This window comes from Triplophysa dalaica, chromosome 19 (assembly GCF_015846415.1).
Source record: "Triplophysa dalaica isolate WHDGS20190420 chromosome 19, ASM1584641v1, whole genome shotgun sequence".
Taxonomy (NCBI): Eukaryota; Metazoa; Chordata; class Actinopteri; order Cypriniformes; family Nemacheilidae; genus Triplophysa; species Triplophysa dalaica.
The window spans coordinates 20,726,543-20,740,223 of record NC_079560.1 but is presented as its reverse complement, the minus strand read 5'-3'; the positions used below and the strand labels follow the sequence as shown (position 1 = coordinate 20,740,223).

The window sequence follows — 13,681 nt, the reverse complement described above, 5'->3', positions numbered from 1 at the left end:
GTGGTTTGATGTAAACATGTGTCACAGTGGTTTGTCTCTGTGTAACTCGGTGGATTTATGTGGATTGTTGAGGTTCAGTGACTCAGTTCATCTGCTTGGACTGCTTGTGTTTCTTCTGTTCGCTCTGAAGCTGAAGGCTGTGATGGAGGTGAAGTGGATGATGTTACTGCTGTCGACACACTTGTGTTACTCCACTGAGTTTTATTCTTCAACAGGTGAGTGTGAACCTGTGCTCTAGAAAACTGATGAAAAATGAAGAGTTTTAACATGAAACTCTGTTTACAGATCACATGACTCAACTGATGGACATCCAGAGAGAGTTTGCTCAATGTCTCAGTGAATATACACAAGCCCTGCGGAGACAGACGGACAGTCTCATGAGGTAAGACTCTTTGCCGGAGACATTAGTATGTGATGAATGCAGTGCTGTTGTACTTGAGTCTGGACACCAGACGATTTCCTGCATGTAGTCTTGGACTTGTCTTGCTTTGTATCTGCACGCGGACTCAGTCATTGGACTCGCCACATGTTCAGTTGGTCTCAACAGAGTCCGATGATATTTTCTTCTTCCAAAAAAAACATTGTTGAAGCATTTATGTTTACTTTAGTTGGACTCTTGACTTTCATTAGGTTGATTCTCTTTCCTCTTGGAGTTGGTTACTTTTTGTGATGGGTGTCAAGCTGTAAAAAAAGTACTAAATGCAAATAAACTCAATATTATTTGAAAAACTGAACTAAACTAAAATGAGAAATGTTGCCTCGGCAATAAAGTAAACTAAGTCACTAAAATAATGAACTAATAATTATTTAGTGGTTAGTTAACAATTTACTAATAAATAAATAAAAACTAAACAATATAAAATGTATAGCATGTAACAAAACTATTAGAATGAAAATTAATATTCTGCATTTTACTTGTGCGTTTTTCCTCAGTCGGTTTAGGAGAACAATGACATTTTTCACTCGGGGATTACGGTCAATGACGTGAGATAAATTATTCAAACACTACGTCACGTCATACATCCACAACCAAAAAGATGTGCTTCAGTCCATCTGTTTCAAGCTACATTCACAAATATGAAAGTAAAGTAAAGGTTTGCTCAGACTCCAGGCATGAGCACAGAGGCACATGCTCAGTCGGGCCAATGAAATTGTTTTGTATTATTTTAGTAAACATATCCTTATCATATGGTGACAAATGACCTCAGCCCGATGAGAGCAGAAGTAGCTTAACTGGCTGAGATTCTAGTGGAAGTACGTCTGTCATGGTTTGCGTGGCAAGACATGGTGTGGGAACCCAAGTGCAGGCAGACACAGACGGTAAAGGTGGTAACAAGGTTTATTTAACACTGAACACTACAAAACAGGCAAAACCAAAAACCCACGAGGGGGAAAACAGGACAGGAATATATAAACTTAAAACAACAAACACTGACTTACTAAACTAGAAAACAAAGACTGGAAATAACCACAAAACTAACACTTACAATTTATGGGGGAAACAGGGACGAAGCAAAACAGCAATAGATACGAGAGCACAGGTACAAGGACAAGTACAATGCACGAGCACAAGACAATGAAACATGAGGACTCTTTATAGGAGACAAACACAGGGTCATAACGAGCAACAGGTGCTGGGGATTAGCACTCAGGGAAAGGCTGACGAGGGACGAGATGTAGGGAACAATGACGAGACACAAGAAAGAACTGTGTCTTTCTCACATAAAACCATAGGCAATGCCATGGCTCCACTAGAGACAGGAATAAAACATGTCATGGTAGTGGAACCATGACAACGTCATAATGAGATATCTCATCCTCATATAGTCTACGAGACGAGACAATTCAAACAAAGTTTTCTTCTATAGACTGTTTCAGAGGCAATAAGAAAAACAAACATCATGTGGGCCAAACTTATCTTCTGGTAGACCGCAGCAAGGTGTAGCTTTAATCTACTTTAACACAACACTTCCCACATCCCGCCCCTGTGGTCACAGCATGACAACTTTAGAAAAAGAAGTTGAAATTTACAAAAGCTATTCTATACAGTGACCGCAAGGGGACATGATCGGTTCACTTAGATTTGTCATGGCCATGAGATATCACCTCGTGGGAACATGATAATATGTTGTTGCCACAAGAAACTCATTTGTGATGAGGCCACAATATGTGAAGTCCTTTCCTCAAGATCCTATGTTGAGAGACCCACATCCATATCTTATTTTCCAACTCACCCCAAATTAGTTTGATGGGGTTGAGCACTTTGAGGGGTCCAGTCCATCATATCCAATGTTCCAGCAGATTCCTTCAGTCACGGGTACTTCTGTTTCTCACATTTTAAAGTAATTAACATTTGGCATAGTAGGCTAATTATTATTAGTTATATTATTATTAATTATATTGTATTATCGAGGAATGTGCTAATAAAAGTAAAACTAAACAGAAAAGACCATTGTGTGTTCGTGTATACAGTATATTTGATTGTGATAACCATGTTTATTTATTGTACTGTCTGTCTATTTCTCCATATTACTCTGTTTGACAAAAAAAGTCTTGTGTGTATTTTTTCCCCACATCTTCACCAACCAAACCACCCCCCAAAAGAACCTTTCTTTTCTCTTAAAACATTATCAGTTTACTTTTCCAAACATTCCTTTTGCCATAATCATCCCAGATTGTTTGTATTCACAGCGAGTCTGACAACAGCCAGTGCACAATGTGAAGATCTGGTGACTCTATCATCACTGTCTGACTTTTTTGTCTTTATTCATGTTGTAAAAGACAGACACAAACTAAATCAAGAAGAACTTTGGGAACGTCTCCAATGCGCTTGAAGAAACTCACCTGCGAAGCTACAGGACTGAGAAAAGATTGAGGCTACAGTTGTGTGAAAAGGGGATACTGTCTTAAATCATGTTATAAATCAGTCAAATGAATCAAAGCAGTCTTTGTGTTTAGGGAACTCTTGCATATAGTTGTCAGGCACATAAGTAAGTCTTGGCGACATTGCGTCTCAGGTTTATATCTTCATGGAATTATAAATGTAGTTGATGATGGTAAAAATAAATAAACTAATCAAATAAAATAGTAAAATGTGATTTGAAGGCTAAATGGTCCTAAGAATAAACTGACAGAGGAAATGAATGGGAAGCAGGTAAACGTGTTACAGTATGTCTGAATGAAATGAAAACTGGGGACTTATCGAAATTCTGTAGTCCATTAATATGTTCGGATGAAGAAAAATGTTTCATTTGAAAAGTTCTTCTGCATCACACACAAAAATCATTTCACCACAGAACACAAAGGGCATTATATTGAATGACATGTTTTATTTTGATGTTATTTTGTGATCAGGGCTGTTAATGCGCTGGCGTGTAACTCTGAAGACACGTCTGAAGACACAGAGACATTCATCAGCAATCCTCTCGCAGCGTATCAACTTGTGAGAAAACTGAATAAAGTCTGGACCATCGCAAATGAAGTTCTAGAAGATCAAAACGTTCAAGGTCTGAGGAGAAGCGCTGACTGTCTGAATGCTGAAAATTGGCCGTTTCATTGGTTTGGATTTTTTTCATTATTTTTCACAGACAGTTTGAAGAAAGTGCGTTCAGCGGCTCAGATGTTACCAGGTCCTGATGATGTTGAAGGTTTAGTGATGGCTCTGCTCAGACTGCAGGACATCTACAGATTACATCCCACAAACATCTCTGGGTTTTCTGGTGGGTTTCATTTGGTGTCTGTTCTCTGATGAATATTTCACTGATTACTGCATTTACATTACATTACATTTAGTCATATAGCAGACCCTTTTATCCAAAGCGACTTACAGGTGTGGTAAGCAATGGAAGCAATTAGGACAGCATAAGTACAACAAAAGCATAAGTCAATCAAAAAAAGACTGGTCTCATATAACCTAACACAGTTTACAGAACCAAGTTCGATTTTTTGTTTAGAAAAAAAGAGTAGAGAATAAAATAGAAGTCAGAACAGATCAGTCAGATGTTGACGGAAGAGATGTGTTTTCAGACGTTTCTTAAAGATGGCTAAAGAATCTGCAGATCTTGTATCAGCAGGCAGATCATTCCACATAGGTGGAACAGATCCCGAGAAGGTGTGCGAGAGAGATTTTTTACCTTTATGGGATGGCACCACAAGACGTCGTTCGTTTGCAGAGTGTAGGGATCTGGCGGGTAAATATGTCTGCATTAGCGATTTAAGATAAGGTGGTGTATCGAACCAGTGGTGGTCTTGTAGGCCAGGAGCAGAGTCTTGAATTTGATGCGAGCGACTATAGGGAGCCAATGTAGCTTAATGAGTAGAGGAGTGACGTGTGCTCTCTTTGGTTCATTAAAGATAACTCTTGCCGCAGCATTCTGGATCATCTGTAGAGGTTTGGTTGTGCAAGCTGGAAGTCCCCCAGTAGCGCATTGCAGTAGTCCAGTCTGGACAGGACCAGAGCCTGTACTAGGACTTGTGTAGCATGCTCTGATAGGAAGGGTCTAATTTTCCTTATATTGTAGAGGATGAATCTACAGGACCGGGCGGTGCTAGCAATTTCCTATAATTAACTTCAATCACACTTCCACCATCCAGACCAGAGCTGACATGTTTCATCTGTTGCTCAAGAGCCGATTGTGTGTGTGTCTGCGTGCGCTTGTGCGTGTTTGTGCGGATGTGTGTGTGTGTGTTGATGAAACTTGCCACATGGATGTGACTGACATGTCTCTGCTCCACTGTTGGGTGTAACGAGTTTCAACGTAATTAGTTACTTTAATTCAAAGACTTTTCCCTTAAGAAAGTAAAGTAAGGGATTACTTTGATTAATTACAGTTACTTGTGATGTATTTGAGCTAAATACTTTGTGTAATATATGTGTGAGCAATAGTGGAATTGATATCAAAATGTAAAGTCTAACTTTAAAATCTGTGCTTTAATGTTTAATTCTCACATTTGTAATACTTTGTTCAGTTAATAACACTATTCAGTTTAATATTATTTATGTGAATGAATTAAATGAGCTGTTTCATGTCTATCCTTGAATGACTGAACTAATTAAAGTTAATTATAGGATATAGAAAGTAATAAGTAACTAAATACTTTTTTGTAATAACACGATTGAATATGTCATTAGTAACTAGTAATGGATTACTTTATCAGAGTAACTTACCCAACACTGCGAGTCGGCTCTCTGGGTCACATGGCACATAAAGAATTCAGCTGTGGATTTTCATTGAAGAATTGCATCACAGTAATTGCAGCTGACATTGAACAAACTGTTTCTGAAATGTGTTTCAATCCTGATGTGCTGTTCTGGCTATGAGCAGAAATGATGTGAGCTGAAATATTCTGAGGGATCAGATAGACACTTTCCTCAGATAAAATGGGAGAGCAAACACCAGCCGTGAATAAAAGGAAGGTCTCAGTGTGAACAGTAGAGAAAGAGATGAGGGAAACACACCTGATGAAAGTGTTCAGAGATGAAAATGACTGACAGGTGTCAGTGGATCTCTGACGTGTTGGTCAAGCTTCACTCAATCGTTTTCCTTCAATAAATATACAAATCTATTGGATTCTGTTTGTGTGAAGGTATTATTGATGTTTTTGACTGTGTTTTTAGGAGTAAAAAACATAACACTGGATGCAGATGAAACCTTTGACATTGCGGTGGTGTCCTATCAGAACCAGAGGTTTTCTTCGGCTCTTCTGTGGATGCTGGAGACCCTCAGAAAACTCAACGCCAGTGAGACAGCCAGCGTCAGCAGAGAAGAGCTTCTGTACCGTCTCACGTTATTCTCCTGTCACCTGTCAGCTGGCAAAGGTACAAGACATCATAGTGCCCAGCACAAATGTCATACTGATACTCTTTTCAAGGTCTCTAGTGGGTTTTTGTTCCTGTCAGGATCGAATAAACGCACACTTTCTGTTGTTCAAGCGTTACACTCTGTTTTGTTTGAAAAGTTTGTTTGTGACCGTTCAAAGAAATAGGCTTTGATTTGATGTTTTGTTAACTTGAAAAGAACTCATTTGAAAGGTTTAGTTAAGAAGATCAATGCAACAGAAGGTTTAGTGAAGTAAAATATCTTCACACTCCAGATCTGATGAATGTGAGCGATGGACCTGCATGTTCTGCACACATGATAGAGAAGATGAAGTCGTGGGATTGGACAGAAGTCAGTGCTCACTTTGCCACACCAGTGGAAGACACGTCACACAAGGAGGACACATATGAGAGTCTGTGCACAGGCAGGAGACTTAAGTCGGTGAGCAAACACTATGTAAGTGATAATGTACAGGCAGCCGGTTGCTATGGCAGAAATAATCCCCTCAGTGTGATCAGGACGTGATGCGGGAGTCTTGTGTCACACTGAAGGGGTTTATTTCACCATAACAGCCAGCTGCATGTACATTATCCCGCTTATTACACGCCTACTTGACACATGAAAAAAAAACTGGAAATGACATGTGAATTTGAAATATTAGCTCGTTTTTACAGACTGCAGATCTTCTGTGAGGAAAAGCCGTTTAGTTTCGTTTTTTAAATAAGAAATGACATTCAAACGCCACGAACAGGCACATTGGTTATATGTCATATATGTTATTAAAAATAAATGTTAATTTGTCAAATCAACCTGTCAAAATGATTTGCTGCCTCCAGCTTACTGTGTGTTATAAGTTTTTAGCGGTTGTTATCTGGGAATAACAAACCTGCAAATGTCACGACTGGCCAATCGGAATGAATTATCTAATTACTCTGATAAAACCACAACATCATTCAGTGATCTTACTGTACATGTCATGAATGTAATGAAAGTGTGGACACACATTCTGTGTATCAGAAAAGAGTTTGAAGGTGATTCATGTGTGACACTTCACCAGGGGTCAGTAAATGTAATGAATGTGTGTTGATGTAGAGGACAGAGAGAGGGCAGGTGTGCAGGTACAGGAGAGGACGACTGGGGACTTATCCTCCGTTCAGAGAGGAGGTGGAGTGGACACAGCCGCTGATTCTGAGATATCATGACTTCACGTCAGAGCAAGAGATGAACATCATCAAAACACTGGCCAGACCCAAGGTACAGCACACACAAACACATCATCAGAAGTCTCTTCAATCTGAAGTTTCTGTGTAGAATCAATTCTGTCATCTCTGTTTCAGGATTGAATACATCTAATAATAATAAATGTTTCACATTATGCTCGGTTTATATTAAGCTTTCCAGAGCTAAAGTCTCAGATCCGGTGTCTGGGAAGAAGTTTTCTGCGGAAGTTCGAGTGTCAAAAAGGTAACATGCTCCATTCTCCAATGAAAGAAACTCCAGTACTCACTGTGACTGTGATTAATGGTTTAGTTCTCATCCTTTCTTTGTTTTGTGTGAACCATCAGCACACTACTGAGTGCCTTTTAGACTCAACGTCAACGTTATGTCTCTTTCTTTGCCTCTCTTAATCTGAATGACATGGTCTGTTCACTACATGGTGGAAGACGCCTTTTCGTTCACGTCAGATGGAGAATCTTGTACCAGTGATGTGTCAGAAACTATTTCAGTCGTGGTCTAATGGTTAGAGAGTTGGACTTGTGATCAGAAGGTTTCCGGATGGATTCTCAGGGCCGGCGGGTAACGACTGAGGTGCCCTTGAGCAAGGCACTTAACCCCTACTTGCTCCCCGGGCACTGCAGTGATAGCTGCCCACTGCTCCGGGTGTACGTGTGTTCACCACTCTCTGGATGAGTTAAACGCAGAGGTCACATTTCGGGTATGGGTCAGCATATCTGACAATAGGTCACTTTTAGTAGTGACTACATCATGGTTGGTCTCTTTATCCCGGACAGATCTGGCTCAAGCGTGGACAGCTCGATTGGGCTGGCGTTCACTCCTGGAGATAGCTCTGTCCTGCTAGATTACATTTGGGAAGCTTTTTAGTGGGTTTTTCTTTTTGGTGTATGTTGGCTTTTTGTTGGATTTCAGATTACTTTGGACTCATTGGTTGTCCAGGGTCTTCACATAACACAATGATCCTGTCAGTGTTTGTATTAACACTGTGGATCTCAAGGATGCCCGTATTTATTGTCATGCTTGTTATTTAGATTTGTTTAGAAGGTCATAGGCAGCCGCAGAGAGGACCTTTATTTGTATGCAAACCCCAGAAGCAAGTTACTGTAGTATTTCAGGACTTCTGGTTCCATCACTCCAATATCTGTGGGGTTTCTTAATGGGTTTTTGGTGAATCGCCTGATATAAGGTCTGTGGTTTACAAAACCTCTAAATATGTTCACGTTTTATTCTATGACATAAAGCATACCAGTTATACCCCTGCTTGTGATTGTTTAAACCTTTATTGTAGCTAAAAAAAACGGCGGTTGCTAACAAGTTGCTATAAGCGACTACTTACTTTGGCAAGTACCTTAGACATCCTCGCACACATAAAGCTCACAAATAATGAAACATGGACACAAATTTCTTCAAATATAGATGTGGGTTCATTCACGGAGTAATTACTTGCCAGGGAACTCTTTCGCCGCCAGGTTGTTTTAAGATTGTTGTTTAACATTTTCACCAAACTTTAATGGCTCACAGTACATTTTCAGTATATAAGGACAAACAATATGATCAATTAAAGAACAGAGTCTCTGCTTTTAAACAAAAGAAACCGTATTTTTCTATCTTCATTTGTTGGTTTTTTATCACTCCTTAGATGTGGATAGGTTTCTTCAAAAATGCATCACTTTGATTAAACAGCTGAGATAATTAACGTAAGATTCCGCCCAGATTACACTCAGAACAATCATTAAAAAACGCTAAAACATATACATTCTAGGTTCTGTGATTCTGTAATTTTTCCAACGGTGTGTAATAGCGCCACCTGCTGTATAACAGTACAAACACTGATCGTCTTTGGTGGGGAACAGTTTTTTTTTAAATGACAAGATAACTCGTCAATGGCGATGAAAGAGTTAATAAAGTTTAAAAGAGTTGTCAGAGGCTTGGTGGTGGTGACGTTGATATTGAGCAACCTTAAGTGTAGTCTGTTGTAGCTTGGTGTTAGCTTTTTACTTCTGCCGATTGTATTTCGGCTTTAACAGTAACAAATGTGGTGTTAATTTGTAAAGATGATCTTGATAGACAAAACTTGTAAACATCATAAACATTTGTTAAACACAGAGCTTATTTATTTGGCCATCTTCCAAAAGTCTATGGAAAAAATTAACAGGCTTTCGTTCGAGGGAACCACTGCGGCGCTTACATCTGGGTTAGCATACAAAAATACATCATCTCTGCCGCTCCTGTTTTGAACAGAAGCAGGTCAGCTGGTACAAATCAAAGCTCTCAGAAATTTCACAAGTTTACAACTTTTACAATAGTGACAGTAATTCAGACTTGGCGTTCACTTGATGTCCATGCTCTGATAACAATTTATCATTGGCTAGTCCATGAGCGGCTTTTAACTCAGGGGAGCATTAATAAACATCACCAGCCTTTTCCCAGCTGTATCATCAAATTATTTGTAGAACTTTAAGCAAGCGGATTTAAGTAAACAACCTTACAACAAAACAACCTTAGCTTAGTGAAGTGCTAAATATTTAGAGGTTCAGCCAGGTGCGGCATCAATGCGATGAATTGTTTTATCTAAATCCACATGACTGGCCCTTCAATGTTCTGTACTCTCTTGTCTCACTGTGTTTCTCATGTATGTCTTTAGTCGGCGCAAGCAAGAAGAATTTCTTTCACATGATGCAGTGTTCATCAGCACAGTCAAGAATAGCCTCAATATTTTCTAGACTTTCTAGAGTGAACAGTGACAATCGTTGTTTGAAACTCACTTCTCCAGTTGGCATAGCATTGAAAAGTGAAAATTGGTCTTCTCTTGTGAAAGTCCATAGTGACGACAAAGAAATGTCAGGTCCTCTTCGTTGCCTGTGTTAGAGCTGAGGATGTGGTTAAGAGAAAGTGTTAATGTCATTTTCCTTGTAATAGTGCTGGGCTGAAGCTGAATTTGGTTCAGGCACCTTTGCTTTGGATCTCCTCCGTAGACGTTGCGGCCTGTGGTAAATGTTCTTCTTATCTCACAAGTCGACTGTGATCTCCCAAAGCTGCTGGAGGTGGTGATCAGTTCTCATCGCCTGTGGTGATGTGAGGCTTTTAACACCACAGACAGTACACTCACCTAAAGGATTATTAGGAACACTTGTTCAATTTCTCATTATTGCAATTATGGTGGAGGTGTAATGGTGTGGGGGATGTTTTCTTCACACACTTTAGGCCCCTTAGTGCCAATTGGCCATCGTTTAAATGCCACAGCCTACCTGAGCATTGTTTCTGACCATGTCCATCCCTTTATGACCACCATGTACCCATCCTCTGATGACTACTTCCAGCAGGATAATGCACCATGTCACAAAGCACGAATCATTTCAAATTGGTTTCTTGAACATGACAATGAGTTCACTGTACTAAAATGACCCCCACAGTCACCAGATCTCAACCCAATAGAGCATCTTTGGGATGTGGTGGAACGGGAGCTTCGAGCATCCCAAAAATCTCCATCAACTGCAAGATGTTATCCTATCAATATGGGCCAACATTTCTAAAGAATGCTTTCAGCACCTTGTTGAATCAATGCCACGTAGAATTAAGGCAGTTCTGACGGCGAAAGGGGCTCAAACACAGTATTAGTATGATGTTCCTAATAATCCTTTAATTGAGTGTATATTAAACTGTTTTAGAACACGTCGCATCAAAATACAAGGGAACAAAAAGTGGATATCAGCAGACTACTTGGCAAACTACACCACGATAGGCTCCTTGCATACTCGCCACACCATCGTAACATTGCGCTCTCAAGTTGAAGATATCAAGATTGAAGCTTGTCAGTTCCATTTTAAAAAGAAGTGTCAAAGATTCACCGTCTGTTTTGTCAGTCCGATAAAATGCAATGAATGAACCGTGGACAACAAGGTCTCTGTCGACAGATCTTAAAACCACTGCAACTTGCTCATGTTGACTTATGACTTGTGTTTCATCTGCAATAGGGGCAAAACTTCCAGCTTCATGCACTCTTTGAATGATGTCACTTTTAACCGTTATATTGATCAACTCATTCTGGGGCTTGCTCAGAATTAAATGATCTCTATCTTTTTTTGAATATCCGCTGAATTAGTTGGTTATCAGTGGCCCTTAAATCCATCAACTGTAAAACTGTTTCTGATTCATCCATTTCGTTGTGACCACGAAGTCTCGCATATTTTTTCCAACTATACCTGTTCTAATCCACTCTCTTTGTGTGTTCACTGCTTATTTGCATTGCTACCCTTCTGAAAAACAGCATATGCTGGTTTGGTATGTTTTGATGGTTTCAGCTGGTTTAAACTGGTCAAACCATCATCAAAATTTACCAAACCCAGAATATGCTGTTTTTTAACAGGCTTCAGTTCCTGTATTGAGTGTCTGTAGGTGACTTTATTTTAAAACTTGCAGTAATCTGCGCACTACTTTTCTGATGTTCGTTAAAATTGAAATCTTTCAGTGACATTTTTGCAGTTGGCAAACCCAGTCATTTGAAATGCATCTGTCTTAGACTCGGGCATTCATGAATCTGATACCATTCTTTCTGCCATCATTCACTGAAAATGAAATTCCCGGTTGATATATGGCCCAATCTCAATAACGTTGGTAGACATTTTGGGTCCATGAACGGTTTTGAATCTGTGGAGGGCTGGCTAACGGCTCAAATTTAGTACGTAATGTGTTACTTGTTTCTCTTTCTTTGTTTTGCTGCTCCCTATCAGTGCGGGGATAAGAACATAGGAAACAATCTTCAAATCTCAAACTCTATGACTACAATAAATGTTTATTGGGTGTGTGAAAGACTACACCAGACAGAGAATGTACTTTGTAAGAAGATTATGGGTTTATAGAGTTGATAGGAAAGTGATAGTCCTCTTTAATCAGTCTGTTTTAGAAAGTGTTATCAGAAAGGGCTGGTCCACCTGGTAGGGTAAGTTCACTGTCAATTACAAGTTTAAGATACTGTATATTGTTTGCACTGCTGTAAAGATGTTCGGACTGAAAGACAATTTTAGTTTTACAACCCTGTACGAGCAATGTATACTGATAGGCTTGATAAAATGCCAAAAGAGACCACTGGTGTAAATTGACTGTATGTGATCAAATACTGTATAACACAGCTTTGAGGTATTTCTTTCAGTGAATCGTGTAGTCAGAAATCCAGTAGTTTTGTGCTGATGTTTGAAATGTGAAGGAGTTGATCTCTTTCAGCGCTTGGCTCTCTGAAGATGAAGATCCTGTCATCACACGGATCAATCAGAGAATCACTGATGTTACTGGTTTAGATCTGGAGACAGCAGAAGACCTTCAGGTACAGATCCTAATGCAAAACTTATTTCATTACACTTTAGTAGTGCGTGTGATCTGGTAATGGATTCAAATGTTCCTGTGGCTCAGTGGTTAGAGCTTTGGGTTTGATTCCCAGTGGACACACGTTCTGATCAAATGTATAGTCTGGTGCACTCGAAATCCCTTTGGATAAAACACACACATAAATGTGAAAAGCTCATGGTCTCTCACTGGTGCTGTGTACTGAAACCATCATCACAGCAGTGGGTTAGACTCAGATTCTCCTGCTAACCTCTCCGGCTCTGAGACACTCTAAAAGTAAAGCGATGTTCAAAAGATGTGCAGGAGGTTTCTGATGGTGTAAGATTGCAAGGGTAAAAATGTTTTTTTGGCAGCAGCAGCAGCATTTTGTGTTGTGAAACTGCAGTTTCTGGATATAAAACAAAGCATATAAAGGATGCTTTTGATGTCTTTAACACCATGTCTCCGTCTAAACGTTTGCTGAACTCTTTATTTAGGTGGCAAACTATGGGATTGGAGGCCAGTATGAGCCGCATTATGACTCAAAGGTTGGAAAGCAAGTGCTTTTATTGTCATCTCTTTCACCCTTGTGTTTCATTTAACCAACTCCAATATTTCTACACTCCACAGCTGGCCAATGACTCCGATTTTCAGCTCAGAGGCGGCCGGATTGCCACTCTTTTAATCTATGTAAGAATATCATCTAGCTCTGTGTGATATGTGTGAGTTCATTTCAGAGTCTTGAGGGTCATCTCGTCTGTTGTAGATGAGTGATGTGAATATGGGAGGGGCGACAGTCTTTCCAAACATAGGAGCAGCACTTCAGCCGAAGAGAGTAAGTGTAAAGTGTGCGTGACATGTGATGTCCTCCCTCACGCTGATGGCTTCACTCTTGTTTTTCAGGGTTCTGCAGTCTTTTGGTTTAATCTGCTGAGGAATGGACGTGAAGACGGCAGGACCTTACATGCAGCGTGTCCTGTGTTTGGCGGCAACAAATGGGGTAGGGTAGTTTAAAAACAACATTTGCCTTAAAAACACACTTCTTCAGCACAAAATGTTATGATTTTTGCATTATTTCTATTGATTTTGCCACCAAATATGATTTCAGCATTTGGAGAGTGTCCTGAGAGTTTTTCTAGATGAAACAAAGGAATTATACATTTACAAATAAACCCAATTCTTCAATGTTTTCATTTAAATCTTTTAGTTGCCAACAAGTGGATTCGTGCTACAGGACAGGAGTTCAGGAGGAAGTGCTCGACAGACCCGTCTGAGTGACAGAAACACACACAATAATGCCACTGTAA

The 13,681-nt window shown here is 39.8% G+C and overlaps 1 protein-coding gene across 1 annotated transcript; it reads left to right on the top strand.

Annotated features, from left to right (window-relative positions):
- The first annotated feature begins 16 nt into the window (after window positions 1-16).
- Window positions 17-13,652, top strand: LOC130407539 (prolyl 4-hydroxylase subunit alpha-2-like). Its single transcript, XM_056730527.1, has 13 exons — window positions 17-215; window positions 286-382; window positions 3,355-3,506; window positions 3,588-3,719; window positions 5,618-5,818; window positions 6,094-6,260; window positions 6,912-7,073; window positions 12,259-12,375; window positions 12,872-12,922; window positions 13,005-13,064; window positions 13,141-13,209; window positions 13,278-13,374; window positions 13,582-13,652. Exons 1-13 carry the CDS (start codon window positions 17-19, stop codon window positions 13,650-13,652), a joined length of 1,575 nt encoding a protein of 524 aa, XP_056586505.1.
- The last annotated feature ends 29 nt before the right edge of the window (window positions 13,653-13,681 follow it).